Consider the following 27005-nt stretch of genomic DNA (forward strand, 5'->3'; position numbering starts at 1 on the left):
ATCCAGGGGATCGGATACTAGATGCACGCACTGCAATTGCACGATTTTTATCAATTCACTTTTTATTCACTTCACACCTTGCTTCAAATAATTGGTGTTAAATATCGGTCAAATGGTATGCAGGTGAGAGAGAAGTGGACATTCTGGTTTCACTCAAAGAAATCCAGCTGCCTGAAAGTAGGTAAAACTAAAGGCAAAAACAAGTAGGAAAACGTTCTTGTGATTTGATTATGTCTCTATGAAAAATTATTACTGAAGAAAACGATCTCAGGAATAAATAATTTTGAATACTAGAGCCGGTCCGGCTTTGTTGAGAGTAGCATGTTTTCCTGAATATTAAGTATGGAACTTTCTCCGGTATCATTTAATTTTCCTTCCTCTTCTTCCACACCATCCTCGCTGTCTATCGAGGGTTGAAGTGAACCAGTCGTTTTGTACTGGAATGCAGAGCGTGAAAGATCAACTTCAACTGGGAACAAGCTGGATTCGGAAAGCAAGTCTCTACATTCAGCATGGCACTTCCCAAGGCCGGCAGCAAATTTTTGTAGTTGCCATATAACATCTTGAACATGTTTGTTATCGAGCAATTCTAGCTTCACTAAAACGTCGGACCTTAGTTTAGCAAATTTGGTTCTTGCCTCCTGCCGGCATCGCAGGACTAGTCGATATTCGTAGTTTCCAGTCTCCAGTCGGTACAGCGGCTCCTGAAGGGCTATGTAACTTTGCTCCTCATCATCTAGCTCCTTCACTTTGAGACAGTAAGAGAGATACTCGAATTTTGCATCTGCGTATTTACTTATCGTCAATCTTGTGTCTGGAATCGCTTTGTGAAGATACGTCCCTAAGTCGCTCAGAATGGGCTTAACAGCCTTCAACATTGCAACACCAAACTTCTCCATTTGTCTATGCTGCTCTCCGAACCGTCTGAAAGCTTCACTGGCTCGAGGCTGTGGCTCCCTGACTCCAATCGCGGCAAAAGCATCGCCGAAGGCTTGGTGAACCAAATAAATGTTATGTAAAATACTGATATATGTAGATAAAGAACACCTATCAGAAACTACTTGGTACCTTTGTAAACTTGAGCAAGATCGAAAAAGGCACGTAAAGTTGCCTTTGCATGAGCAACTAGTCCTCGGTAAAGATTTTCAGTTCTCTGTAAAGCAGCTAGCCTTTGCACCAAAGCATCGTTACAGAGAATAGCTCGTGACAAACCAAGAGCATCTGCTGTTGCACTACCCATTCCCTCAACGAGTCTGTGCTTGACCTGAAATGTGAGCAATTATTTTTAATCATATTTCAACACGGATTTGCAGTTGTAGGTACATGCCTTCTTCAAAGCAATGTCAAGGGATCGTCCCTGCCTCGGGTCCGCGTGAAGTTTGTTGTAATTAATGCTAACTTGTCCATCACAGGCATGAATCATCTCTGCAACTTCAACTTTTGTTGATCCCTTGACAGATGCTCCGTTGACCGAAACAAGCTCGTCCCCAGCTTGGAGAGTACCGTCGAGAGCAGTTGGAGTATTGTCGAAGACTTGAACAATGTAGAGACAAGGGCAGAGCGGTGCACCACCTCCGATGCAGACGCCAATCAGATTACTCGAGTCTTTCTGGATCACCACATTTCCAGAGGTGATTGTCATGCCCCTGAAGTTTGTAAATCAAGTATCGTGGATTATAGATTATTTCAGAGCTTTGCCGGAACTTTTGTTCTATCATTAGAGATATGTACCATTCAATCTCTTGAACCAAAGCAATTTCTGAGTTCACGCTACTTCTCTATCTGGACATCAGCTTACAAGAAAATTTTTTATCCATATGTTGATGTGAAGCAGTTCATATTCAATCGAATTCATTTAAAATTTCACAGTTAGGACTTACAGTTGATAGTTAGACAGCTGAGTAGCGACAGCAGCTCTGTTTCGTGCAACCAGTTCTATGTCTGGACTAACTCCAATGCAGCAAGCAAAAATAAATCGTGCGTTATGCGATTCGAACTTAGATACACACAACAGATTTAAAAATATATATACGTACATGAAAAACTAAAATCATATCTCAGAAATCCAGAGATTCAAATGTTCAGATATTGGTATGATTTGAAAATATGTTAATGATAGTAATGATGGTCATAATGAAAACAAAGTGCATACATGCGATCCTCCATTATGGTTAGCTGATGCAGTTCGGCGACACTAGCCAGAGGCACAGCAGTTAAAGAGATTTCGTTATCTCGGTCAGCTCCGTGTGAATTTGTGGTAGGAGAGATTGTGTCTGAAGGCGATAAGAAGCTGTTCATTAAACTGTGTCACAGCGGTTAGATGACATCAAACGAGGCATGCATAAATACGGAAAAACAGATCAAATCAACTATGTATGGTATATGAAAAGGATAATGCAACAACAAAGCACGACATTGGATTGTAGTTTTTCTTTGGTAATGTTAAAAATTCAACAAACATTTTATCTTCTTCGAAGAAAAAATCGTCCTCAGATTCCATTGTTGGAATTTTTTGAGTTGTTATTTGGAATATATATAATCTTCAAGCAAAATGTCTAAGAGTAATTAGTCCAGAATCAGTATTACTTCTGCACTGGATTATAATTCAATTTTCTACAATCGTTCTACCGTTAATTGAAGGTTCTACGGATTTTTTTTCCTTCATGAATTTTAAATGAAATTTGTTATTTATCCCTTCTTATCCTAATTAGTTTTTCGCTATCGTCGCTTTCACTTCACTACTTCCATCTATAACTGTGCTTCCACCACGGCAGCAAGGATAGGGCGTCAAACTGACGCAAGTGCGTCAGTTCGACGTAAGTGAAAAGGCACCTTAAAATTTGCGTCATAACGTCACTTTACTCAATGCTTTATTATACACATACATACATACGTATGTATAAATATGAGTTTATGATGGATCAACGGCACGCAACAAAATTAATGGCTAAACTATGGACGTGGATAAACAGGCTATAAGGTTCAGAGTTAAGATACGGTTAGACTATTCTCGACTCTTCTGCTTGTATACATATGTATAAAAATATACTATGAATCCTGTGTTGATACATACCTATCTTGACTGTAGACGAATTTTGTGAAGCGGCGTTAGAGAAAAGGCCTGGGACTGTATCCAACCCTAACATGCACCAAAGAATGCTACAGGGGCAGGAAATTACCACTCATCGTAGATAACCCACCAATGGCGTGTAAATCCTGGACTGAGCTGAAGAAACCGCTTTTTAATTGACCACAGATTGACCTGACGTGAAACTAGAGCTATCCAGGTTGATGGCTTGGTCGAATGACAGTTGTAGAACTTCACAGTTGTAACCAGAGAGTTAGAACATAAAGCTTTCTGTTACTGTAGACTCTCCAACCTGGAGTTGGATGAAAATTCACGCTATCTGCCTTATATGTACTGTTAATGATGTTATACCTACATAGAATAAGCCCACAAATATGAGGTTTTGCTCACAAAGAAGGTAAAAATAATCTGCACGAACTTAGCAACGAATTAGCTTGTATATTCTTTGCATAATGTTTTAGGTATACTTATAAAAATAGTATTGTTTACGTTCTTCAATTGGTACCAACATTTTGCGAGTCTTAAGCTATATCGATACTCAAAAAATTATTCTTGTTATATCATCGATACTATTTTTCATTATTAAGCATCCTTGCCTAATTCTGCAAACACAAAAAGAGAAAAATGTCTAGGCATACCTTATCTTAGCATTGAATGTACCTATTGCCAATGGAAGATGTAAGATAAAGTAATCAAATAATTGTACACTAATAACCTTAATAAAATTTGAATTCATTTCTGCGGTGTCTAGTAGCATGTATTTGTATCAGATGTTGAGTTTTGTTGGACCGTTTCTGTTACTGAGTTTCGAGTTAGAAACGCAAACAATATTCATAGAGGACATTTGTTAATTTCGCCAATATGCAAAACATCATTGTCATCATCATCATCATCATCATTATTGTTATTATTATTATTGTATACCGAAATGTATACAAAGCACCTCTATATGTATGTACGTACGTACGTACATCGTAACAAAGTCATTCTGAATCATGAAATTGCAGAGAACACAGTTTATTTGAAAGAAGATACTGTATTCATAGTATACTATCTGATACTGTATTCTTCAAATCTCTATACCAGATTCTCTTTTAACAGCAGTTGTATTATTATTCAAACTTATTTTATTTTTTGGCAGTTTACCCGGTCTCAAATAGGGGTTGTCTATGATATCTTGCTGCGCGACTGCTTCGCCACATTGTTCAACACCTTCAGCTGGTACTTTATTAGCTAAAAATTTGAAAGTATTCAAACTTTTTTTCAAAGGTCACTTATGATTTATAAACATCTAAAGAGACGACTGTGTAATTTGTTCACTCAGCATACCGTACATACCTTCTTCTTTATCTTCCGTTAGCTGTTCTTTTTTCTTTTTAGGTAGACTTGGTTCACACTGGAACTCTGGCTCTGGTTCAAACACTTGGTCTTGTGGCAGCAGTGCGGTTAAATAGCTTGGAAATTGGGGCTTACATGATATCACTGAAAATAATTTGCAAAATAATGATTGCTAATAAATACAAAAATTCCATCCATCAAAGAACGAAAGAAAAGAAATGGTATGTGGTCAGTAATTACAAGGAAACATTGTGTTGTCATCAGTCAAAAATAAGCTGTGCGTATCTCCTGTCTTTGCAATAAATCTGGTCAATGCCCTTTCGATATCCCGTTTCTGCAATGCAGCTTTTTCTCTAATAGCTTCATATTCGGTCACTGGTTGTTTATGCGTCTGTAACAAGTAAGAAATAGAGTCTTGTTAATATCAAGATTGTAGTTAATTGGTATATTGTTAATATATTGATATCAAATACTTACAGGTGTTCTGATATATGCGTGTGGATCCGGAAATGGCGGCAGATGATTAGGTATATGGGCTGGATGGTTTTGTTTAACACCTGCTTGTAGTATATTTAATTGTTTCGCTTGAGTCTGTTGCTGCAGCAGAGGCAAGACTGACCTATTTGACCTTTTTCCATATGTTTCAATCCCATCTATTCTGATGCCCATGCTTACAAGCGATAGAATGATGTCTGCAATAAGAGGCTCTGTTCGACCAGCTAATTCACAGTAGTTTTTAGCTGAGTCTCCAGCCTCTACGATGACTGCAAAGTCGAAATAATTCTCAGTTGTGAAAGGGCATCAATTCGAAAAAGATACAAAAAGAAATCACTAAACGACACAAGATTAAGGGGAACCATGAGTTCGGGTTCAGAAATGAATTTATTTTTAGAGTATAAAGAACTCACAGGCTTGCAGCATTTCCGTTAATGTTTCTAGCGCCTGTCGTTCACATATCTCGAATCCACACTCTATCAGAATACTACAAACGACATGATTTAATATTTTTCTTCTTGTGTTGACCATCTGTGTCTCCATTCTGCTTACCAGCCCTCGCTTGTCAAAATAAAGCCTCCACAACGCTCCGTTCTGCCTCTGTTCCAGCCAAGTTCGAAGCTGAACAACGATGTATCGCTTGCTGAACGGTTTCCAAAGCGTTCTCGAACACACCTTATTTGAATCTGGTCTACATATGGCCACAAATGGCTGCATATTGTTAGCCATAGCATACGGTTGTCGTGCAACGCTATCACCACGTCTATGGCTATCACGCTCGAGCATCCGTATATTTTGCATATATTTTGGGACAGTTTTGTGTACAGCGTTGTTCCTTGTTCCTGCTATAGTTACACAAATTTTTATTGGTTAACAATAATTAATAAAGCGTCATTATGAGCAAAGCACATCCCCCAGAACTAAAAAAGTAAGTTATGGATTCTCAGAGTATTTGCTAATTTTTAGGAAACGCACCATCCATCATTTTTCAAGTTATGTGACATTTTCCTATGATCACAAACGTCACTACTCATCTTTTCTAATATAAGCCAAGATTCAAGTGACTCTTATGATTTTAATTTTTCTATTTTTCAGATACATGGACAAGAAGCTGTCACGTAAGTTTCGTGAGAATCTATAAATATTTTACGCCTTAATTTCGTTCTTCCTATTACTGTCACAATCAGAAATTGATCATAGTATTGGTCACTTTTTTTTTAACAAATATCTCTTTCCACAGTTAAATTGAATGGTGGAAGACATGTCATTGGAATTCTTCGGGGATTTGATCCATTCATGAACATGGTTATTGATGAAACTGTTGAGGAATGCAAGGATGGAACCAAGAATAATATCGGGATGGTGGTGAGAATATTAGAACAAACCTGACACATCTTGAGTACTAGAATCTGTTGACCACTCGCCATTACATAACCCAAGCATTCAAATGTTTTTCAAATTGATAAAATTACTAGCGCAAATAAATACCGTTTTGTGTTCTGGGACACCTGTGAATTTTGTGATCATTTTTATTCTAGGTGATACGAGGTAACAGTGTCATAATGCTGGAGGCTTTGGATAGAATATAATAGCTGGCACAAAGATTATTACTGAAAGGTTATAATAATGAATAAATGAATGTCTTTGTTGTAATGCCAGTACTCGTTATTTATTTATTGGTGCTCATTTTATATTCCACAATGAGATTAAAAATTGTACACATTGACCACGAATAAGATCAACACGAATATTTTTGTATTACAATGCAAAGGCTTAGAACATCATGAAGCCGGTACTGTAACCATTTCCACAAATCAAGGCAATGCAAATGAAAGTTATTCTACAAATGAGATTTACATGAGATAACTGCACGTAACGTTGAAATCGAATGTAAAGATAGTTCTAGGTAAGCATATGACATTCTATTCACAATTTTTGATGCCAATTGGTTATTTTTTGGTAAAACTTTCCACAGCAATGTTATCATGACTATTACGTTTGTTTTATAAAAATATGAAAATATTATCTAATGGGTTTTTGAAGTTTCAAGATTATGTAATTTAACGATGCTGTTGTTGCAAATGTGAGATGATATTACCAGAGATATACCGATGCACCGAAGTAATTTATCGACAATCATAATTTCTTTTCATCTTCAACAATGATACTCATTATAAAAAAAAAGCTCCGCTGCTGTGATGAATTTCAGTATGAAGAGCTTACTCCAACTAACAAGAACAAAATTATCATTAGATAAAATCTCTTGATTCTATAGAAAAAAAGTTCATTCAACAAAGGATTAAATAGCGATAGATTTTTCTTTCTTATCTTTGCAATCATCCTCCTAATGATATCCTGGTGACAAATAGAAATTACGATAACAGAAAAAATAAGATAAAATAATTTTACTTGAAGCTAATTAAAAAATGAGTACTTTATCTGTACACTTTACCAGTGGAAAACAGGAAAATGATGTCATCGGAACAGTGTTATCAATTCTCAAGATTTCTTCTCATTATACATTCATTCTAAATTATTGGTTGATATTTAGATCACGCCTTCATTGAAATATTGTACTTCTACAGTTCTAAGGTTCATACGAAAACTGCAATTTCTGAAAATTATTTTGTTTTCAATTTTTCCCAAGTTGGTTCGATCTTATACCGGAATGCTCGTTTAACGCGTTTTTGATTCTTAAATTAGTCCTTTCAAAACGACTGATGTTCTTCTATAATCAAAGAAAATGTGAGATGGTTTTGGCGAATTCGATCACAAGTCATTTATGTGATTCACCAATAATTTCACTCACTTGATAAATTACTCATACTCACACGATTTTCTTTGGATAATTTTGCTGCAAGCATCGGTGTGTTTTTTAAAGTCAGTCGTACTATGTAGCAGAACTTTACATTTGCAACATTCCATAGCTTCTTTAGGTTTTGTAGCAAGATGTTTTTCTAACATTGAAGAGCTGTTGAAGTTCTTTTTACAAATCGTACATTGATATGTAGTCTTTGAATGCCTTGTTTTCCTTCGAGTCCTAGGTTTTATAGTTATGGAACCCTTTTTAGAATTGTTTGTCACCCGTTTCACAACAACCGAATTATTTTGAATGACATTGGCAGCTTTACTTTTGTCATGCCTTTCAAGTAGACCACCACTTTCATGTTCAATATGTTTTTTTTTCTTACTGAAACCTGTATTTTTTCCCTCACTCCCCCTCTTCATATCTACTTTTATCACTAGCTCGTCTATTGACTCTTTCTTTATACCCAACTTTAGATCCTTACAGACAAAGTTACTATGAAAAACATTAGTTTCAATATTCAGATTGTCTGACAAATCTTTCCCCTTGTTAATTACTTGATTTTTAATCTGTATTATCCCATGTGATGTTTCATCTTCTGTTAAATGATGAGCTGACAATAAATGCTCTTTATAATTTTCTGTAAGAAACTGAGAATGGCAGTAATGACACTCGATAAAATTGTGTCTTTTCCGCTTGTGAGTTTTTAGGTCTGTACTTGATCTGTACGCTGTGTCACACTCGTTACAATGAAAAGGTCTCTCACCAGTATGGGATCTTACATGAATCTCTAATGCTGATTTGCAAATTGATATTTGGCCGCAAATTTCACACCTGCATTCTCCATCATTGTGATCATTGAGCATATGTTTTTTTAAATCGTATCTATTGCTGAATTGTTTTTCACAAATTTTACAAGTAACCAACATTTCCCCTTTATGCCCAGCCACATGCATCTTGAAATACCATTCTGTGCTAAAGCTTTTCATACAATACGGACATTTGAATATCTTAATAACTTTATCCACACATTTGATCCGACTCCGATATTTTCTGTGTGACATAGGCATAGGTTTCAGAACCTCTGAATGCGGCAACTTCTCGTTTCTGTTAGCTTTATTTGCTAGCTTTGGAGATGTACCAGAAGTTATTGGAATGGGATGAATACTAGGATTTCTAGGAATAGGGACACCAGATCTCTTCGGGTTGTGAGGAACTAGGCAAAAAGTGGGAATGCCCTGAATTTCGTGATGCGAAGATGGTGATGATTTTAAACTTGTTATAGGAACAACTCTAATAGGGGTGAGATAGGGTCTTGCAGAATTTTGATTATCAGGACTTGCGACTGTTTGGCTTTGGGGGAGAACCCATTCATTAATGGTGACGGGTTGAATAACATTCAGCTGTTTCGAAGAAGCTACCTTGATAAACTGCTGTTGCCTAGAATTTTGCTGAATCGAAGTTACAGGCAATTCAGAACAATAAACATTTGCTATTTCAGGCTGCTTGACAGTTTCGCTCTCATTGCTCTCTATACTAAATTTTTTTCCAATAATTGTTCTCTGGGAAGGTAATACAATAGGAATTGATGGTAACAATTTACCAAAAATTTCCTGCCCAAAATCTTCATACTGTTGTTGCTGTTGTTGTGGCAACGAACTGAGTAGGTCATTGTGCGATTCTCTGGTTATAGTAAGTACAGACTGTTGCTTAAATGAATTTTTTGCTATAACTATAAGTTCCTTGTTGTTTTTTAACGTCTCCATGGTTTTTTCATACTCTGTAACAGGATCGAGATATTCCCTCTTCTTAGTCTTTGCCACCTGTAACAATTCGAGTTCTCTCTTCCGCATTTTTTCTCTGAGTATTTGAGCGCCGTTTGTTAGATTATGTGTGTAAATATCCTTTCTTTTGCAGTTTTTATGGCTCAACCTTGACCTACGAGTTTTTAAAAAGATACCGCAAACATCACATGTGCTTTTTTCGTCGCAACGAGACAGTTTTATCAATGCTCTTCGACAACGATTGTGCTCTATACTTAGAGTATCGCACATAGGATTACCGCAGTGCTTTTTAACAGGAGCGTTTATCTCATCATTATCAATTTTTACTGCTAGCAAAGGCAAAACACCGCTCTGGTCAATGTGTTGTTGTATGGAAACATCGCAAACTATATTTTCACAAGGTTCTTCATGCTCACATTGTTTTTTTTTCGGTTTAACAACTGTCAGGGCTATTTCAGATTTTCCTTTGTGCTTTGATGGCAACATTGTAGCTGGTTCCTCTTGGTTACATTCCGACATTACGGCCATTACTGATATATCTGGACGCATCGTTTTACTCAGAGTTTCCTCGTTTGAAGCTTTTTTTTTCTTGCTTGGAATTAGAACAGCGTTTTTTGGTGAAGTAGGAAGCGTTCTTAAGCGGGCATCTGGAATTCGTTCAATTACAATGTTCGGTTGGCATAGCAGTCGCTTTACTGGCTCGGACTGAAATATCTGTTGGGAATGGGAAGAAGTTTGGATAAAATTTGGAAAAACGAATCATTCCAGAAATTCACTGACTTCAACCAACCTCAGCTAGGGATGGCTGTGTTACTGGTTTAGGATAAACTTTTCGGTAATTCACTGATATCAATTTCGATATTGAAACAAGCGACATATTGTGTTTGAGATTTGCTTCATCTCAATGACAATACCCATTCAAATCGAATTACACTGAAAAGAAGAGGTTATAACAGATCATAAACAGAATGAATCCGAATGGTAGTTGTTCAAAAAAAAAACCTATCAATGAATCGCTTACTATTGATGTTGACTGAAGAATGGGGTTGAATTTTTTGATCAACAATGACTATTCGCATTCGATTCTATTTATTTGAAAGATGATTCATTCATTAGCCGTACCTCGTTGGTTAAAACCAAAACACGTAGTCGGAAACTGGAACAATTAAATGAATGAAAATAAGCGAAAGAATTGTGTCTTTGTCGATGTTCCTGGCTAACCTTTGCGGGTCGCTATATGTATATACTATAGATAATTATCGTTGATTGTTAAGATCCTTTATATTCAGTCATCGTAATTTTGAAAAATAATCATTTACCCAGATTTTAATATTATGAGCTCCTCCAAAGTTGACTGAGGATTGGAATTTTCAGTCATCGCGCCTTCAGTGGAAATGAATTAGCAAAATTTTATTGAGTTTCATTCAATCAACACAGCACGTTCGAATTTACTAGTCGCAAAATTTTCCTTCACCGGATACCGCCGCCGCAAAATTTTACAGTAACAATTTTCGCTGAACTCACAATCAGTGAGCCATGGATGAGTGGATGAGCCGTGAGCCGAACTCGAAGCGTACGTAGTCAACCAATCCGCTTTGCAGGAAATTTAGAAATTGGATGATCCCGCGGTGGTTACATCCAAGTTAAATCCGGTTCCCCTGCCGTCTAGAGCGCACGCTACAGTTTTTGGAAATCTTATAGCGAGAGAGCGAACCAGAGCGAACACAACCGCTGACCAATCGATCACCATATTTCAAAATTGGGAATAATAATTGGCTATTTTTTGTAAATTCAGCACAGATTTTTCTTGCGATTAGAGGAAGGTTATTCAAGAACTGTGTTCACGCTTTATGATCACGCAATAAGTTTAAATTCAAATATATGTTTCGTCGTTAATCATAAATTATACTCTGTTTACTCTGTTTACTTTCATTCTGGCAGAACGAATCTTCAGTCAACGTTCGTGGTGTGAATTAATTTACGTACGTACGTACGTACATACCTACATACGTACTTATTATGCATCTGGATTTAAAACATGTGTGAAAACAGCCTCATGAGTTTCTCAAAATGCCATTTACACGACAGACCAACAATTATCACATGTGACATTAGTTCCAATGTTAGTTCTGATTGATGTCGGCTAGAGACCATGACAGAGATTAGGGGGACCACGGTCACAGCCACGGTCTAGTAACCAACTATTAGTTATTAGAGACTATTGCGACGCGCCGCGCTAGTGTCATTTCCATCGAAAGAAAAGCATAAAATAAACAGAATAAAAAGGAAGGGCTTGACGAAAATCTACGTTAATGATTTTAAGTTAACTGTCACTTGAACGAATTGAGCTTACAGACGTGAGTTATTAGACATCAAGAACGAGTGTAAAGTTCTGCGTGTATTCACGTCATATTTTATACGGTGAATAACTGCTAGGGCGAAACTGCTAGCATCTGCTAGTAATATTCCGTCTGTTGATTTCGTGTCCTCACGTAACTCATCATTAATTGCTACAAGTATTATACGTTCACTCTAGTTCAGGTCAGTCTATAATTAAAATAGTATTTATTTCCATTATTTATGGGTAACTGTTAAGCACCCTCGTTATGCGGATTTTTGATGAAATTGCTGCATTTTTCACATTGCAGGATGTACGTACCATATGTACTTTCAACCAGATATTTACTTATAAACCAGTGAATTTAATAGAAATTTTGCTGATGTTCAAACATGATTACCTGTGCAGACATCAAAATGGTCGCTCACACCGTGCTGCTAGACTTCACGGTATCAAGTAACATGGTATCTGATGTGGAGAAGCGATCAAATTTGAAGTCTACAATCGCCCATACCCTGAGAGAGCATATCGACAATTTGAAGCCATTGACCGAGACCAACATAGAAGGAAGTTTGCTTTTATTGTACACAGGTGCAAAGGGAAGTCTAATCACAGTGCGAGCTTATCCCAAAGGATTGATTACTGTCAACATTGAGTATTTTAAAGAAGATAATGAAGAGGCACTATTCAAATTTGAGGTATGAAAAAAACAGTATAACACAATGGCAGAAATATTAATAAGCCGTTATCATAGATGTGCTCGAGTTCTCACAAAACCAGAATAGAAGGTCAGATGATTTCCATTATCTCAAAGTGTATTGAGTTTACATCTCGGTTAACATATATTCTGGAACTAGGTTACCATTATTCAGGTTGTAGATGTTATTAAAAGTAGTAGTCTATGCTAATTGACGTTGTGGATGAAATGAGGGCTGGAATCATCTTAGACACCCTTCTGGAGATCAACTTTATCAAAATTATACAATTACAAGATTTATATATTGTACCAATATTGTGGCTGCGAAGTGCTTCGTTTGTGTGAAACAAAGATCTATATTTGGAACAGAGGTCTGGTTCGAATAGAGCCACGCTCCTAAGAACTTTTTGGACCCCAAAAAATGTCAAATACATTTGAATATACTATATTCCATAGAATTCTAAGCATTTAGTATGCAGCGTTTCTCTGGAATCGATAGCTTGTAAACGCGTTAGTAGTTCCATGTGGTTCTTAGTGACTTATGCAGTTTAGTTGTATCATTCAGTACCGAAGTGCGTCCGATTCATCAATAACTTTAATTCATGGCATGGCACTAATTGAGTATTTTTGTACCGAAGAATACCTCGTATGTAAATCGGAAAAACACTTACATTCTGTTACAGGAGCCTGTAATACAAAAGCAGGCATTTCTTAAAAACCTGCCCAACTCGATTCATTCCAACCCTGCTACCTTGAATAAGCATGAAATTTTCTGGCATCAAACAATTACAGATTGTGACCCACCCATCTACAAAACAGATCATACATTTTGATTTATGAGAAACAGTTGATTTCACCTTTCCCATGTTTTTCACGATTGTTTCAAGATAACTATTCTTGGATTAGGTCCTTATTCCATCCGTCCTCCGTCCTTTTAATTATGTATTTCAAAAACCAAATGGGATTGGTTTGTCAATGGGCAGGTGAATATGAATAATTTTCTACGTCATTGCAAAATCTTCTGAAATCAATGTAAAACTTGCAATATTATTTGTACAAAGGAAAAGTTATACTGCTAAATCTACTAAGTTTTTTCTTTCTAGTTTTCTCCTGCTATATTCATTTGTGAACTCCGGAAGTCAAAATCACTAAATTTCATTAGCATTGTCTGATGCAGTTCTTTTGTGATTCAAGTACAGAATATTCTAGTATATCCCGGCTCAGCCTCCGGTAGTAGGTATTGTGTATTTGTAGTGACTAGAAACAAGAGAGGGAAAAGTAAGGATGAGAAAACAGAACACACATTGTAGCCATGACGGGACGTATTGGAAGGTATTGTTGTTTGCCTTCGAACAGCCACCGCAACGAAAGCTTTCCATTCATATGACATGAAACCAATCATGATCTCTATCCGACATCATTGAATAGAAGCTGTATTCTCACAATCTATTTACTTTTGTTCTTACCATTCACTTCACTTGTGGTTTCTGCCTTATGTATTACTTGATATAGAACAGAGCTTACAGATCCTCTCTTATTGCTGCACATATACTTGATGTTGCTACGGTTTTTTCATAGAAGAGGGTAGGAATGTTCGTAGACCTTTAGCGTCCATGGCATCACGGCTGTAATCAATGGGGATAGCCATCAAAATTATGTCTATATTGAAGAATATAGGTGTTCATTCGTCTATGCTGATTGAAGAGTTCGTTTTCAAAGCATTTTTTTCTTGGCTTGTCTGAATATTTGTCCTTATACTCGAGCACGTACATTTTATTTATCATCAGTAAGAATAGTTGGATGCTATAAACCTCTTGTAGATGAATTTGGGCGGATCTGCTAACAGAATTTTGATCCTTTCAACTGGGGCAACAAGATCAGTTGTATTATAGGAGTTTCACAAAGAGTAATTTGATTAGCAACTAAATTATTTCAGCATAACCCATTATAATCATATTAAATTCCCTATGTACATGCTTACATGTTTTTAATTCAAGGTACCCCTTGTCTAGTGACTCTGTACTCTTTAGCGGGTATAGACTTGGTTAATTAGTTAGGTCGTTTGTTCTATTTGTTTGTTGGTTCGTTTGATGCCTATGGTAGGCAGCGAGAGACCTGGAGACTGAATTGCTGGCAGCGTCTGCTGCCACTCGGTCACACACGCTTGCCCCCATTAAACGAGGTGGCTCTTTTGAGCGATTCTATCCAACCGCTGGTGAGTTTTATTCATTATTATTTTTACAGTAAGTCAGGCATTTTGAATCAATTGACCTCATTATCAAGATATCAATAATGTCATTCTTCTTCAACTCTAACAAAGTCATGCCCCTTAAAGTGAAAGATTACCAAACTTATTCAAATTTCCTGAAATTGTAAATGGCTGCTGTTTTGCCAGGTGGCCACATGCGTTCATTAAAAAATTGCAATTTCTGCAGTAAATATAATTAAGTTTGTTTAGCTTTTCTGTGGCCTTGTCAAAGTCCCAGCATAGAGAAACATTGCTGTGTATACTCATTCATAGCTTTGTCCTTTTATTTTTCAAGATGAGAGGTTACTGGAATATGACATTGACAAATTGGTATTCGAAGCACGCTCTCCATATCAAAAAGTTCAAATCGTACACTCCAAGTCTTTGGGAAATATGTTGGTTCTTGATGAATTACAAAGTAAGTTTGACAATGATCCCATTATTCTATATGCATCACTGTGTATAAATATATTTATGACGATTTTTTCACAATAATTTCAATATATTATAGACATGTCGGAGGCTGACTTGATCTACACAGAGACACTCATGCAGCGTCAACAAGAGAGTTACGCTGGAAAAGAAATTGTTATCCTTGGAGGTGGAGATGGGGGATTGCTGTGGGAATTATTAAAAGAAAAACCGAAGTTTGTGACAATGCTTGAGGTAATCATATTTTCTGAATTGGTATTCATTTGCTCAAAAATTGTATCCATATTGTACCATTGATCTTTAAACAACCTGTTGTTAATCTTACAGCTCGACGATGTTGTGATTAAAGCATGCAGTCAACACATGAGGAGCATATGTGGTGATTGTCTGGATAAAAATAAGGCTGACAATTACGAAGTATTCATGAAAGACAAATACTATAATATTCTGAGATCTTTTATTTAAGATTACAATTATTTTTCCCTGGGTTTGGCTGAAGTTTTATTTTCCAATTTAATTATTGATTCCAGATTATAGTCGCTGATTGTGCCAAGATGCTGTCGCATATGATCGACGAAGGCCGTCAATTTGATTATGTGTTTGGTGATTTGACTGATATACCTATCAGTCCAACACCTCATGGAGATGGATGGGACTTTATTAGATTGATATTAGACTCGGTTATCAAAGTGTTGAAACCAACTGGCAAGTTTATGACTCACGTAAGTATATAATAGTGTACAATGGTACTCTGAGAACAGCGACCTTGTGGGCGCTTAGACATGGTTGTGGCTAACTTATTCAAATTCCACTAACAACTAGGGGTGATATGTTTCTATGGCGCGCAACATCTTGACAAAATTTACCTTAGCTAAACGACCATTATCTAGTTGTGAATTTAGAAGAAAAAAAAAATGAGACTGTTTGAAGAATTGTCAGTCCTCAAGCTATGCATTAAATACGTACAATTTCAAATACAGAACATAAGGTATATAAATATAGTCCAACCATCTCAAAGTAACCTGTCAATCCTAGTACTATGATCAGACCCACGATTGATAATTAATACTCATCTACATTTCAGAGTCATCACTCACACTTGTAGTAATATTGTTATGCTTCGTTTCAGGGAAGTGCTGCATCGTGTCCAGAATCCCTGACAATGTTTGAACAAGTTCTGTCCGAGTTACCTGTACCTGTTACTTTCACAAAGGCTCAGGCTTTTATTCCCTCATTCTTCGAAGATTGGGTATTTTATCAAGTTTCATTTAAATGATCGATTAAACATACGAACTTTGATACATCCACGAATCTGATATAAAATATTCTTACAAGCCATGACCGTCATGATTCAACTTATATTCCAGTTTCAACATGAAACCTTGTAATCAAGTTCTTCTGAAGGTCAATAAAGGATTAAATATATAAAGCAATACGTTCACATTCTAAACTTATCAGGTCATATTAATGTTGTAAATAGAGGTAATATCTTGGGCAATTTGTTCTGAGATATGGAAAACACTTGGATTTGTGGATGTGATATATTTCGACCGGTTGTCCGTATCCTACTTTCTACCTTATCGCCTTATTTATGGCCTAAACCTTCGAAATTCAGTAACTGCTAACTTGGCGCTAAATGCTAAATTTGGATACTCTCGATTCATACTTGTAGACTATTTCTAGTATATAATAAATAATCTGCAGCAATATAACTGTTATATTTTAGAAATATTATTGGTTAGCTATGTTTTAAGTTTAAAAATTCAAAAGATGTTGTATTATACATAGCATACTACATTCATGTATAATATAAATAAAAATACCGACAGAAGACTTGATATTTGTTCCCATTACAATGAGTGTATGTTCTACAAGGTATAAAAATTGGCAAACATGTTTGGACAATCTCCGATAGGCCTCTCTCTTCATGATGTCAATTTAATTGTGGACTGTCCTAATACAGGGCTGACATGGTATCTTTTTTTAATATTTTCACCTGCATTTTGTTCTAATTTTGGTCTAATTTTCGCTAAAGTTATCAGGATTCTAATTTGTTTGATACTTCACCAGGACTTGGAATGGAGCAACTGAAGACATGTGTGTAAGAATAGAAACTCTGAGTAAACTCGGTATATAATTTTTTATTAACGTATTCCGACCATTTCTTAAATTTAATGCACGCGTATGGATGTTTGTTTCATAAATAGGAAAAATAATATAAAATTATCAAGTAAATCACACAAAGACAAATTCTTTGAATACGGTGTACAGGTATCTTAGGAAATAAATAAACTATAGTAGATAATTCAAGTAGCAGCGATGGAAAATCAGACTTTTGGTTTACCTCCCATGTTTGTGGAAACTTTGGCCCCGTTGAGGACTTGTTGCGATCAACTCAGTTTTCTACTTATTCAACGGCATACAGTGATAATTCCTTACACCAGCAGACTTAAAATAAATATTCAAATAATTATTTCAAGTCTCTAGCGGAAATTCACTTGGCGATCTCACTTTGGAAATCTCTGAAAATTGTTCGACTTCATGTATCATTGGTTCTGTTTCAGTTTCAACTAAAATTTGTTGTAGCCATTGCTGTATTTGCTTGGGATGTTCATCACTGTCTCTTCGAAATTTTCGATTATTAGAACGCTCATTCAATGAGCTGAGATGTTTAAGCAATCTGTGTTCGTTATTTGCAATTGTATCTTTGTGACAATTCAAATTGTTTAGTTTTAGGGATTCCAGATTCTTAACAACATACTGTTTTTGAGAATCTTGCAGAGTTTCTAAAGTTTGATTTAAACATTCTGATTTTTGAGGTCCATCTTTTTTTAAGTTTTCATGAGTTGAATCTAAGAAAGTACAGTTTGGGACAATAAAATTAGCCAAACATTCATTGTCTCCGATGTCTGATTGCTGTTGAATCATCATACAACCTGAGATCGACGAGACACTGAAGTCCTGAACAAACCTGTTTTCCATTTCTATGCTTGAATCAAGACTAGAATTCAATGAACAGCTAAAAGTGCCATTGTCAAAAGTCGGAGCATTTTCATCTGATGATATGTTAGCGTCGTGCATACCTTCTACGGCTACAAAATTATTTGTCTTCTCAAAACATTTCTGTATTTCATTTTCGGTCTTGATCGATTTATTAAAACTCTCATGATCCTTATCAGCATCTTGATATTCTTGAATTTTATATGGTTCTGCGTCATTGACATTGATACAATTTTTTCCAGACACTTCCAATTTGCCGAGGCGTAAAATCTGGGACTCTATGTCATCTCTCAAACTTAAATCTATGTTCAATAAAGGCTTACATGATACAACTTCCAGGTTTGACTGTATCAGTGAAAGCTGCTGTACATGAACTGCATCTACTTGCCGCAATAGCTGTTTCTCTCTGGATTCTAGGGCACTCATTAGCTGTTTGAAGTTGCTCTGTATTTTTTCTTGTAACTGGGAGGAAAAGAAAATTCTCACATCAATATATGTGCTATACAAACGAATTAACCTCAGCCATAACTTTAAAATATTGTTTTTGATTGATTGTGATCAAATACATATTATCAATATGAGTTACATGACTTACGTTCAAAGTACTTTCTTCCAATAGCTTTTTGCTGTCTGTAATCAATCTCACGTTGACTAAAGTCATGATGTCATCATTTTTTGGGTCATTATTTTCAACCATCTCAGTTATGCGAAACTGGACAAAGTAGATTATGAGGTTCGTACTATGCGAGTACTATACAGGTAGGGAAGGTTAACGTAATCAAGCTGTTATGTAAAAAACAAATGCTGCGTTCCCAACGTCCTGACACTTACAAAATTCACATCCTCCTTGTTATTGTTATAACAGGCCACATGTAACGAATATACGTACGGCTGTAAGTGGCTGTTTTGATGGGATAATGTCCACAAAAATGAGCAACCATAAAACGGGGGCGATTCGCTTCAGAATGGTAATGGAAATTTTCTTCTTTTGAATGGGAAAAGTGCAATGGAAATTTTCTTGACAGCTTCGCGTACGTAGTACGTACTACAAGTACTAGGCGTACGTATGTATGTACTTGTCAGGTAGCAGAAGTATAAGATCAGTGAGCAGAAAATATAGAATTTTTATTGTCCCAATTTTCCTGAACGCAGCTCTGCCATCTTGAATCGACAAGTCGTGAATCAACCAATTGTAAGCGAGGTTCCGCCTCTGAAAGCTTACTCGATTGGTTGGTATCACTGAAATGTATGTATAACATTTCAGTGGTTGGTATGAGAACAGGACTTGTCACATGATGCCCTCCCTTGCGTAATCCGTGAGTACTTTGCGGTGAGTGTTAAGGTAGATCGTAATCGTAATATAAGATACGACATTTGCAAGATAAATAATGCAATTTTGGAATACGCGTTAACGCAAATTACTTTATGGTTTGACAACACTGATATAAGAAAATTTGTCGTCAGAATGGACGAGGATCGTCGTACTGTTTGGTGCGGAAATTTGAGCGAGAAAGTAACCGAAGATCTCTTATATGAGTTGTTTTTACAAGTAAGATACTAATTGTAAGGTTATTCTGCTTCTACCCAGACTGATGTTGATAATTTGGCTTACGTTTGAACCCACCACTTTCCTTCCAACTCCTTTGGTCTTTACTCACTTTTTGATTGTTACCTTAATAGTTATTCTGATTATTCACAGAGTGGTCCGATTCAGAAGGTTTCAATACCCAAGGATCGAGATGGAAAACAGCGCTCATATGGCTTTGTAACATTTAGGCATACGATCTCTGTACCATATGCCTTAGATCTCTTCAAAGGTACGGCATTGTTTGACAGAGTACTGACTATGAAAACTAGGAACAACATTGAACGACCGCCACAAGCACATGCACAGCTACAGACACAGCAGCAACCTTGTTTCAACATGGGAAATGAACTTAAGACGCAAGAAGCTACCGCTATATTGAACAATCCGTATCAATTGAGACACGAAATTTCACTTGGTAACATGATGCCAAATGTTTCACTCGGTGGTTTTTATCCCGGACAAGAAATGGTCATGTATCCCAGTCAGGTGAATGCTTGGGTGAAGCAAGATGATAGAAGACCTCCTCGAGGACATCCATACCAGCGTGATCGAAAGAGAGAAAGAAGAGATCAAAGAGACAGGAGCTATCACAAAGACAGACACTCCTCCCATCGTTCACATGATCATTCTCGAAATTCTGATTCGAGAAGTGACGGAAGAAATTATCGTTGATAGGGAAGTATGGAAATGGAATAGAACCTAGCGCCAATTCGATCAATTTTTTTTCATCAAAAACCTGGCTGTAAAGCTATTTATACTTCTTATAAAGCTATTTATACTGATATCGTATTAGTCTGAATAACAGTCGTCCCCGGATTTTACAAGTTGCATCTGTAGATGGTGTTTCTTGGCACCGAATATAGGTCGACTTTGATGAGACAATAGAACACCCATTACGACAAATACCTACTAATATTTACTCAACTTTCTGGTTACAAAGTCTTGTTACTGCCTCATAGCTGCATTGATACAAAGATTGAAATTGGCGGTACTATTTCGAACTCTGGATTCTTTGTTCCAGATGAAGTTAGCAAATACCATAACGATTGGTTAGAGATGAACATACAACAACATATACATATATATATACATATATAGACGAAGATGCAGTCATTAGCAGATCAAGTGAAAACTCACCACGTCCACAGCATTTTTTAACACAGCATGAAAACTACTGATCATTTTCTATTAGCACAGTAACTCCAGAAAATTTAGCGAGTATTTGATCATGCAAAGTCTCGACGCTTGTCACGTGCCCCCACGGTAGACATTTTTCTTCCCCTCTCTCGTTACTACTCGTTACTATAAAATTTACACCATGGTAGCGCGTTTTGGTTACGCGGTACTAAAGAGCTATGGTTCTATTACGCGCTAGTCGAGCTTGCATCACAGACACATACCATACCACCGTAGGTAGTGTGTAGCATAGAGGAAGAGAACCGGTTTTTCACTCTCTAAAGTCATGAGGAAAAATAATTTTCCACGTAAGTTTGATCGTGGAATTGAAAACGTAATCATGAATTCTGTAAAAATCCGCAAGATGGCAGTGGCCGGAACTCGTTTCAGTAGTTCACTAAAAATCCGCCACATGGCGCTAGCTGCATCGGCGAGTGCGGCCACGTGACTAGCGGCTGTAAAATTCAAACATATTTTAAAAAATCGGAAAAAATCGCAAAAAATCAGGAAAAATTCGGAAATGAATCCAGGATGACGTCCCATCGGTTTTGAATCACAGGACACCTCCAGCGAGATCCGAAGATGCAGTCATTAGCAGATCAATTAAAAATTGACCAAAGATCGAAAAAAAATCCGGACAATTAGAAAAAAATAGAAAATATCCGGTCAACATCTGGAAACAAGTCTAAGGTCGTGTTACTCTAGCTGCATGGCGTCAAAACTTACTAATCTAAGAACTCACTGATCAAAAACTCGTGACACACCTTTGACATTTCATCGGAGCATATCCTCTCAATCGAGTCAAACACAACCCTGACGTTGACGTATACTAATGATGACATGTCATTATAATTACTCCTTCATTCAGGTAATTGCGCTCTTGGTCTCGAGATGGAAAACAGTCAGAGGATCAGAGGCTACAGTCTTCAGACATTTGCAAGTTTTGGGGCTGGACAATGGAACCTAGCAACATCGAAACTACTTGTCAAATTTATTTGAATATAGATGCAACGTCTGGTTGGAAAATGCAGGTTTGTCGGCTTCTGGCTCCTCCAGCATGTGGAAATCTATAAACATTGGAATGTTTCATATTTGTTTCAGAAGAATCGGTATACAGAATTTCTCAGGTGATTGTTGACACTGTTTGTTGGCAGCTAAGGTGATTAAATAGTTCATGAGGAAATTGGAAGAATAAGAGAGAATTGATGACAGTTCGCAATGGGTTGGATCAATTATAATACCTTCTAGTTTCATCAGTCCAGTGAAAGAACGTATTGCTATTGATACAATTGCTAAAAACTCACTAATTAAGAACTCGTGACACACCTTTGACGTTTCATCGGAGCATAGCCTCTAAATCAAAGTTGATCACATCTCTGACGTTTACAAATACTAGTGATGCCATGTCATTATAATTACTCCTTCATTCAGGTAATTGCGCTCTTGGTCTCGAGATGGAAAACAGTCAGAGGATCAGAGGCGACAGTCTTCAGGCATGTGCAATTTTTGGGATGGACAATAGATTCAAGCAACAGCGAAACTACTTGTCATATTTATTTGAATATAGATTCAACGTCTGGTTGGAAAATGCAGGTTTGTCGGCTTCTGGCTCCTCGAGCATGTGGAAATCTATAAACATTGGAATATTCATACTTGTTTCAGGAACAAATGCTGTTCTCTGACTGAACTTTGCGAGCCATGGCCATTTTTTCGCATTTTTGAGCGAAAAAATGGAGATCTCTCGACGAGTATCCGGAATTGCTCGGTCCAGTCGACACGCTCGTGTTTCTGAGGCCGTAATATAGGTATCGTCATTTATTTTGTGTTTGAGAATCCACAGCTGCTACTTAATTCAATTTATCCAACGACCGGTCGATTAATAAGCTGATTCTTTGTTGCAGAACGTAGAATTATCAAGATATTTCGATGGTTCCGAGTTGTGTCTTGATTGAGTCGACGGATCTGAGTCGCTGCAAACAAACTACATGAAAATTAGATTGCTCCGGACATTTGGAAAGCGAAGAATACAGCTCCTTTGGGTCGAGAAAGCACGATTGATATTCTGCGCTTTGGTTTCTCACACATTTTGAGCCCAGAAATCCGACTGTCCTCTCCAAAATGTCTTGCTTATCGAATTGATCGAGTGATAGCAAAATTTTCCACTGTAATGAGCAGAGAAATTTAATTAACTCTGTAGCTTTAAGTCGTGGCTCGCTTAATTCGACGGATTTATGTTCTCAAGTTCGAAAATCTCAGAATAAGTTAGTTTAAAACATTTGAAACATATGCTGTATCATGCTAGCAAGACTGCAGAATCGCTGAGACTCTGGTCTTTGCTTCTATTGATTTCAGAGTCAATAATGAACTCTAGTTCCTCAAGTTCCGGCTTTTCCAGATATTTGAGGCTCAGAAACGATGGAAATACTAATCCTCTGTTTAAATTGATTGACTGCTTTACTCTACTGCTTTGAGGAGTCAAAAAATTGTAATACCTTGATAGCTCTTAGTCGTTGTTCAATTATGTAATCAGATTCTAGTTTTCAAGATCAAAGTACATACAACTACTGCTCCGTCATCATTATTTATTATTTTTCCCTCTTCTCCTGAATCTTTCTCAAGTTTTATCTAATTTTTAACGAATTAGTGGACTTCCTTCATGTCCTGTGAGTTTTTGACGCCCTGCAGCTAGAGTAACACGACCTTAGACTTGTTTCCAGATGTTGACCGAATATTTTCTATTTTTTCCTTCCTTTCCTGATTTCTATTCGATTTTGAGTCAATTTTTCAATTGATCCGCCAATTACTGCATCTTCTGGCCTTCCTGGAGGTTCCCTGTGATCCAGAACCGAAGGTACGTCATCCTACATTAATTCCCGATTTTTTTCTGATTTTTTGCGAATTTTTCCTATTTTCTCCGATATATTAAATTATGTTTGAATTTTTCCGCCATTGTGACGTCACGTGGTCTGGTCGACTGACCGCGCCAGAGCCGTGCGGCGGATTTTTGGTGAACTAAAAACTCGCCGATACAGCTAGCGCTATGTGGCGGATTTTTCGTGAACTACTGAAGCGTCTAGCCTCGTGACAGGCCCCACTCGTTTCTCGACCACGTGGTCGAGTCGCAGGTGGCGCCATCTTTTTTTAGTTCGACGTAATTCCGCAAGATGGCGCTGACCGCAACTCGTTTTAGTAGTTCACGAAAAATCCGCCACATGGCGCTAGCTGTATCGGCGAGTGTGGCCACGTGACCAGCGGCGCTAAAATTCAAACATATTTTAAAAAATCGGAAAAAAATGGGAAAAAATCGGGAATAAATCCAGGATGACGTCCCATCGGTTCTGGATCACAGGACACCTCCAGGAAGGCCAGGAGATGCAGTAATTGGCGGATCAATTGAAAAATTGACTCAAAATCGAAAAGAAATCAGGAAAGAAAGGCAAAGATAGAAAATATTCGGTCAACATCTGGAAACAAGTCTAAGGTCGTGCTACTCTAGCTACATGGCGTCAAAACTTACTGATCTAAGAACTCACTGATCAAAAACTCGTGACACACCTTTGACATTTCATCGGAGCATATCCTCTCAATCGAGTCAAACACAACCCTGACGTTGACGTATACTAATGATGACATGTCATTATAATTACTCCTTCATTCAGGTAATTGCGCTCTTGGTCTCGAGATGGAAAACAGTCAGAGGATCAGAGGCTACAGTCTTCAGACATTTGCAAGTTTTGGGGCTGGACAATGGAACCTAGCAACATCGAAACTACTTGTCAAATTTATTTGAATATAGATGCAACGTCTGGTTGGAAAATGCAGGTTTGTCGGCTTCTGGCTCCTCCAGCATGTGGAAATCTATAAACATTGGAATGTTTCATATTTGTTTCAGAAGAATCGGTATACAGAATTTCTCAGGTGATTGTTGACACTGTTTGTTGGCAGCTAAGGTGATTAAATAGTTCATGAGGAAATTGGAAGAATAAGAGAGAATTGATGACAGTTCGCAATGGGTTGGATCAATTATAATACCTTCTAGTTTCATCAGTCCAGTGAAAGAACGTATTGCTATTGATACAATTGCTAAAAACTCACTAATTAAGAACTCGTGACACACCTTTGACGTTTCATCGGAGCATAGCCTCTAAATCAAAGTTGATCACATCTCTGACGTTTACAAATACTAGTGATGCCATGTCATTATAATTACTCCTTCATTCAGGTAATTGCGCTCTTGGTCTCGAGATGGAAAACAGTCAGAGGATCAGAGGCGACAGTCTTCAGGCATGTGCAATTTTTGGGATGGACAATAGATTCAAGCAACAGCGAAACTACTTGTCATATTTATTTGAATATAGATTCAACGTCTGGTTGGAAAATGCAGGTTTGTCGGCTTCTGGCTCCTCGAGCATGTGGAAATCTATAAACATTGGAATATTCATACTTGTTTCAGGAACAAATGCTGTTCTCTGACTGAACTTTGCGAGCCATGGCCATTTTTTCGCATTTTTGAGCGAAAAAATGGAGATCTCTCGACGAGTATCCGGAATTGCTCGGTCCAGTCGACACGCTCGTGTTTCTGAGGCCGTAATATAGGTATCGTCATTTATTTTGTGTTTGAGAATCCACAGCTGCTACTTAATTCAATTTATCCAACGACCGGTCGATTAATAAGCTGATTCTTTGTTGCAGAACGTAGAATTATCAAGATATTTCGATGGTTCCGAGTTGTGTCTTGATTGAGTCGACGGATCTGAGTCGCTGCAAACAAACTACATGAAAATTAGATTGCTCCGGACATTTGGAAAGCGAAGAATACAGCTCCTTTGGGTCGAGAAAGCACGATTGATATTCTGCGCTTTGGTTTCTCACACATTTTGAGCCCAGAAATCCGACTGTCCTCTCCAAAATGTCTTGCTTATCGAATTGATCGAGTGATAGCAAAATTTTCCACTGTAATGAGCAGAGAAATTTAATTAACTCTGTAGCTTTAAGTCGTGGCTCGCTTAATTCGACGGATTTATGTTCTCAAGTTCGAAAATCTCAGAATAAGTTAGTTTAAAACATTTGAAACATATGCTGTATCATGCTAGCAAGACTGCAGAATCGCTGAGACTCTGGTCTTTGCTTCTATTGATTTCAGAGTCAATAATGAACTCTAGTTCCTCAAGTTCCGGCTTTTCCAGATATTTGAGGCTCAGAAACGATGGAAATACTAATCCTCTGTTTAAATTGATTGACTGCTTTACTCTACTGCTTTGAGGAGTCAAAAAATTGTAATACCTTGATAGCTCTTAGTCGTTGTTCAATTATGTAATCAGATTCTAGTTTTCAAGATCAAAGTACATACAACTACTGCTCCGTCATCATTATTTATTATTTTTCCCTCTTCTCCTGAATCTTTCTCAAGTTTTATCTAATTTTTAACGAATTAGTGGACTTCCTTCATGTCCTGTGAGTTTTTGACGCCCTGCAGCTAGAGTAACACGACCTTAGACTTGTTTCCAGATGTTGACCGAATATTTTCTATTTTTTCCTTCCTTTCCTGATTTCTATTCGATTTTGAGTCAATTTTTCAATTGATCCGCCAATTACTGCATCTTCTGGCCTTCCTGGAGGTTCCCTGTGATCCAGAACCGAAGGTACGTCATCCTACATTAATTCCCGATTTTTTTCTGATTTTTTGCGAATTTTTCCTATTTTCTCCGATATATTAAATTATGTTTGAATTTTTCCGCCATTGTGACGTCACGTGGTCTGGTCGACTGACCGCGCCAGAGCCGTGCGGCGGATTTTTGGTGAACTAAAAACTCGCCGATACAGCTAGCGCTATGTGGCGGATTTTTCGTGAACTACTGAAGCGTCTAGCCTCGTGACAGGCCCCACTCGTTTCTCGACCACGTGGTCGAGTCGCAGGTGGCGCCATCTTTTTTTAGTTCGACGTAATTCCGCAAGATGGCGCTGACCGCAACTCGTTTTAGTAGTTCACGAAAAATCCGCCACATGGCGCTAGCT

General features: G+C 37.4%; 7 protein-coding genes and 3 long non-coding RNA genes across 30 annotated transcripts; 5 read left to right on the forward strand and 5 right to left on the reverse strand.

Annotated features, from left to right (window-relative positions):
* Positions 1–44: 44 nt before the first annotated feature.
* On the reverse strand, positions 45–3098 carry LOC105688373 (PRKCA-binding protein). 7 transcript variants are annotated; one of them, XM_048651432.1, is made up of 6 exons: positions 2460–2599; positions 2153–2302; positions 1881–1946; positions 1328–1646; positions 1069–1264; positions 45–991 (listed from the first exon to the last, which is right to left on the reverse strand). In XM_048651432.1, the coding sequence occupies exons 1-6, from the start codon at positions 2498–2500 to the stop codon at positions 291–293; spliced, it is 1473 nt and encodes a 490-aa protein (XP_048507389.1). In that variant the 5' UTR covers positions 2501–2599; the 3' UTR covers positions 45–290. The 7 variants fall into 7 exon arrangements, with proteins under 7 accessions (XP_048507389.1, XP_048507391.1, XP_048507390.1 ...); XM_048651434.1 differs by lacking the exon at positions 1881–1946 and having other exon boundaries at positions 2153–2273; positions 2460–2601; XM_048651433.1 differs by lacking the exon at positions 1881–1946.
* On the reverse strand, positions 3088–5805 carry LOC105688376 (transcription initiation factor TFIID subunit 8-like). 2 transcript variants are annotated; one of them, XM_012404626.3, is made up of 6 exons: positions 5474–5805; positions 5335–5408; positions 4904–5190; positions 4667–4817; positions 4427–4570; positions 3088–4321 (listed from the first exon to the last, which is right to left on the reverse strand). In XM_012404626.3, the coding sequence occupies exons 1-6, from the start codon at positions 5653–5655 to the stop codon at positions 4158–4160; spliced, it is 1002 nt and encodes a 333-aa protein (XP_012260049.2). In that variant the 5' UTR covers positions 5656–5805; the 3' UTR covers positions 3088–4157. The 2 variants fall into 2 exon arrangements, with proteins under 2 accessions (XP_012260049.2, XP_048507397.1); XM_048651440.1 differs by having other exon boundaries at positions 5335–5638.
* LOC105688377 (probable small nuclear ribonucleoprotein G) lies at positions 5730–6579 on the forward strand. The gene is made up of 4 exons (XM_012404627.3): positions 5730–5849; positions 6017–6039; positions 6162–6286; positions 6460–6579. The coding sequence occupies exons 1-4, from the start codon at positions 5818–5820 to the stop codon at positions 6508–6510; spliced, it is 231 nt and encodes a 76-aa protein (XP_012260050.1). The 5' UTR covers positions 5730–5817; the 3' UTR covers positions 6511–6579.
* LOC105688372 (zinc finger protein 419-like) lies at positions 6565–11493 on the reverse strand. 9 transcript variants are annotated; one of them, XM_012404614.3, is made up of 5 exons: positions 10831–11493; positions 10634–10667; positions 10302–10444; positions 7755–10225; positions 6565–7649 (listed from the first exon to the last, which is right to left on the reverse strand). In XM_012404614.3, the coding sequence occupies exons 3-5, from the start codon at positions 10386–10388 to the stop codon at positions 7616–7618; spliced, it is 2592 nt and encodes an 863-aa protein (XP_012260037.2). In that variant the 5' UTR covers positions 10389–10444; positions 10634–10667; positions 10831–11493; the 3' UTR covers positions 6565–7615. The 9 variants fall into 9 exon arrangements, with proteins under 9 accessions (XP_012260037.2, XP_012260036.2, XP_020709383.2 ...); XM_012404613.3 differs by having other exon boundaries at positions 10533–10667; XM_020853724.2 differs by having other exon boundaries at positions 10533–10667; positions 11036–11054.
* Positions 11033–17059, forward strand: LOC105688439 (spermine synthase). 3 transcript variants are annotated; one of them, XM_012404776.3, is made up of 9 exons: positions 11540–12052; positions 12160–12162; positions 12258–12547; positions 14650–14761; positions 15090–15212; positions 15306–15460; positions 15554–15643; positions 15757–15948; positions 16356–17059. In XM_012404776.3, exons 3-9 carry the CDS (start codon positions 12266–12268, stop codon positions 16500–16502), a joined length of 1101 nt encoding a protein of 366 aa, XP_012260199.1. In that variant the 5' UTR covers positions 11540–12052; positions 12160–12162; positions 12258–12265; the 3' UTR covers positions 16503–17059. The 3 variants fall into 3 exon arrangements, with proteins under 3 accessions (XP_048507396.1, XP_012260199.1, XP_012260198.1); XM_048651439.1 differs by lacking the exons at positions 11540–12052; positions 12160–12162 and adding an exon at positions 11033–11084; XM_012404775.3 differs by lacking the exon at positions 12160–12162 and having other exon boundaries at positions 11541–12052.
* Positions 12803–14907, reverse strand: LOC125500088. The gene is made up of 2 exons (XR_007277276.1): positions 13404–14907; positions 12803–13233 (listed from the first exon to the last, which is right to left on the reverse strand). It is a non-coding gene; the product is annotated as an uncharacterized LOC125500088 (long non-coding RNA).
* Positions 17060–17351: 292 nt separating the features above from the next.
* On the reverse strand, positions 17352–21713 carry LOC105688438. 3 transcript variants are annotated; one of them, XM_012404770.3, is made up of 3 exons: positions 20952–21713; positions 18822–18938; positions 17352–18688 (listed from the first exon to the last, which is right to left on the reverse strand). In XM_012404770.3, the coding sequence occupies exons 1-3, from the start codon at positions 20994–20996 to the stop codon at positions 17702–17704; spliced, it is 1149 nt and encodes a 382-aa protein (XP_012260193.2). In that variant the 5' UTR covers positions 20997–21713; the 3' UTR covers positions 17352–17701. The 3 variants fall into 3 exon arrangements, with proteins under 3 accessions (XP_012260193.2, XP_012260195.2, XP_012260194.2); XM_012404772.3 differs by lacking the exon at positions 20952–21713 and adding an exon at positions 19116–20068; XM_012404771.3 differs by lacking the exon at positions 20952–21713 and adding an exon at positions 19058–20068.
* On the forward strand, positions 19494–20598 carry LOC105688440 (RNA-binding protein 7-like). Of its 2 annotated transcripts, XM_048651443.1 has the most exons (3): positions 19494–19556; positions 19691–19775; positions 19926–20598. In XM_048651443.1, exons 2-3 carry the CDS (start codon positions 19692–19694, stop codon positions 20484–20486), a joined length of 645 nt encoding a protein of 214 aa, XP_048507400.1. In that variant the 5' UTR covers positions 19494–19556; position 19691; the 3' UTR covers positions 20487–20598. The 2 variants fall into 2 exon arrangements, with proteins under 2 accessions (XP_048507400.1, XP_012260201.2); XM_012404778.3 differs by having other exon boundaries at positions 19549–19775.
* Positions 21714–22519: 806 nt separating the features above from the next.
* Positions 22520–22918, forward strand: LOC125500089. Its single transcript, XR_007277278.1, has 3 exons — positions 22520–22583; positions 22653–22795; positions 22892–22918. It is a non-coding gene; the product is annotated as an uncharacterized LOC125500089 (long non-coding RNA).
* Positions 22919–25310: 2392 nt separating this feature from the next.
* LOC125500073 lies at positions 25311–25709 on the forward strand. Its single transcript, XR_007277257.1, has 3 exons — positions 25311–25374; positions 25444–25586; positions 25683–25709. It is a non-coding gene; the product is annotated as an uncharacterized LOC125500073 (long non-coding RNA).
* The last annotated feature ends 1296 nt before the right edge of the window (positions 25710–27005 follow it).

Source organism: Athalia rosae, chromosome 2 (assembly GCF_917208135.1).
Source record: "Athalia rosae chromosome 2, iyAthRosa1.1, whole genome shotgun sequence".
NCBI classification, from domain to species: Eukaryota; Metazoa; Arthropoda; class Insecta; order Hymenoptera; family Athaliidae; genus Athalia; species Athalia rosae.

What these genes read in the sequence shown, in the direction of transcription:
- LOC105688438 (XM_012404770.3), bottom strand. Translation starts at nt 20,996, where the DNA reads ATGATCAGTAGTTTTCATGCTGTGTTAAAAAATGCTGTGGACGTG. An exon ending in TAAAAAATGCTGTGGACGTG is followed by an intron (nt 18,939 to 20,951) that starts GTGAGTTTTCAC and finishes TACTTTGTCCAG; the next exon opens with TTTCGCATAACTGAGATGGT. An exon ending in TGGAAGAAAGTACTTTGAAC is followed by an intron (nt 18,689 to 18,821) that starts GTAAGTCATGTA and finishes TTTTCCTCCCAG; the next exon opens with TTACAAGAAAAAATACAGAG.
- LOC105688377 (XM_012404627.3), top strand. Translation starts at nt 5,818, where the DNA reads ATGAGCAAAGCACATCCCCCAGAACTAAAAAA. An exon ending in CATCCCCCAGAACTAAAAAA is followed by an intron (nt 5,850 to 6,016) that starts GTAAGTTATGGA and finishes TCTATTTTTCAG; the next exon opens with ATACATGGACAAGAAGCTGT. An exon ending in CATGGACAAGAAGCTGTCAC is followed by an intron (nt 6,040 to 6,161) that starts GTAAGTTTCGTG and finishes CTCTTTCCACAG; the next exon opens with TTAAATTGAATGGTGGAAGA.
- LOC105688439 (XM_048651439.1), top strand. Translation starts at nt 11,048, where the DNA reads ATGGATGAGTGGATGAGCCGTGAGCCGAACTCGAAGC. An exon ending in CCGTGAGCCGAACTCGAAGC is followed by an intron (nt 11,085 to 12,257) that starts GTACGTAGTCAA and finishes TTACCTGTGCAG; the next exon opens with ACATCAAAATGGTCGCTCAC. An exon ending in AGTTTGTGACAATGCTTGAG is followed by an intron (nt 15,461 to 15,553) that starts GTAATCATATTT and finishes TTAATCTTACAG; the next exon opens with CTCGACGATGTTGTGATTAA.
- LOC105688376 (XM_048651440.1), bottom strand. Translation starts at nt 5,638, where the DNA reads ATGCAGCCATTTGTGGCCATATGTAGACCAGATTCAAATAAGGTGTGT. An exon ending in ACGCATATATCAGAACACCT is followed by an intron (nt 4,818 to 4,903) that starts GTAAGTATTTGA and finishes TACTTGTTACAG; the next exon opens with ACGCATAAACAACCAGTGAC. An exon ending in TGACAACACAATGTTTCCTT is followed by an intron (nt 4,571 to 4,666) that starts GTAATTACTGAC and finishes AATTATTTTCAG; the next exon opens with TGATATCATGTAAGCCCCAA.
- LOC105688373 (XM_048651432.1), bottom strand. Translation starts at nt 2,500, where the DNA reads ATGGAATCTGAGGACGATTTTTTCTTCGAAGAAGATAAAAT. An exon ending in TTCTTCGAAGAAGATAAAAT is followed by an intron (nt 2,303 to 2,459) that starts GTTTGTTGAATT and finishes GCTGTGACACAG; the next exon opens with TTTAATGAACAGCTTCTTAT. An exon ending in TTGACATTGCTTTGAAGAAG is followed by an intron (nt 1,265 to 1,327) that starts GCATGTACCTAC and finishes CTCACATTTCAG; the next exon opens with GTCAAGCACAGACTCGTTGA.
- LOC105688440 (XM_048651443.1), top strand. Translation starts at nt 19,692, where the DNA reads ATGGACGAGGATCGTCGTACTGTTTGGTGCGGAAATTTGAGCGAGAAA. An exon ending in TATATGAGTTGTTTTTACAA is followed by an intron (nt 19,776 to 19,925) that starts GTAAGATACTAA and finishes GATTATTCACAG; the next exon opens with AGTGGTCCGATTCAGAAGGT.
- LOC105688372 (XM_012404614.3), bottom strand. Translation starts at nt 10,388, where the DNA reads ATGTCGCTTGTTTCAATATCGAAATTGATATCAGTGAATTACCGAAAA. An exon ending in CACAGCCATCCCTAGCTGAG is followed by an intron (nt 10,226 to 10,301) that starts GTTGGTTGAAGT and finishes CATTCCCAACAG; the next exon opens with ATATTTCAGTCCGAGCCAGT. An exon ending in AAAATTATCCAAAGAAAATC is followed by an intron (nt 7,650 to 7,754) that starts GTGTGAGTATGA and finishes CTTTGATTATAG; the next exon opens with AAGAACATCAGTCGTTTTGA.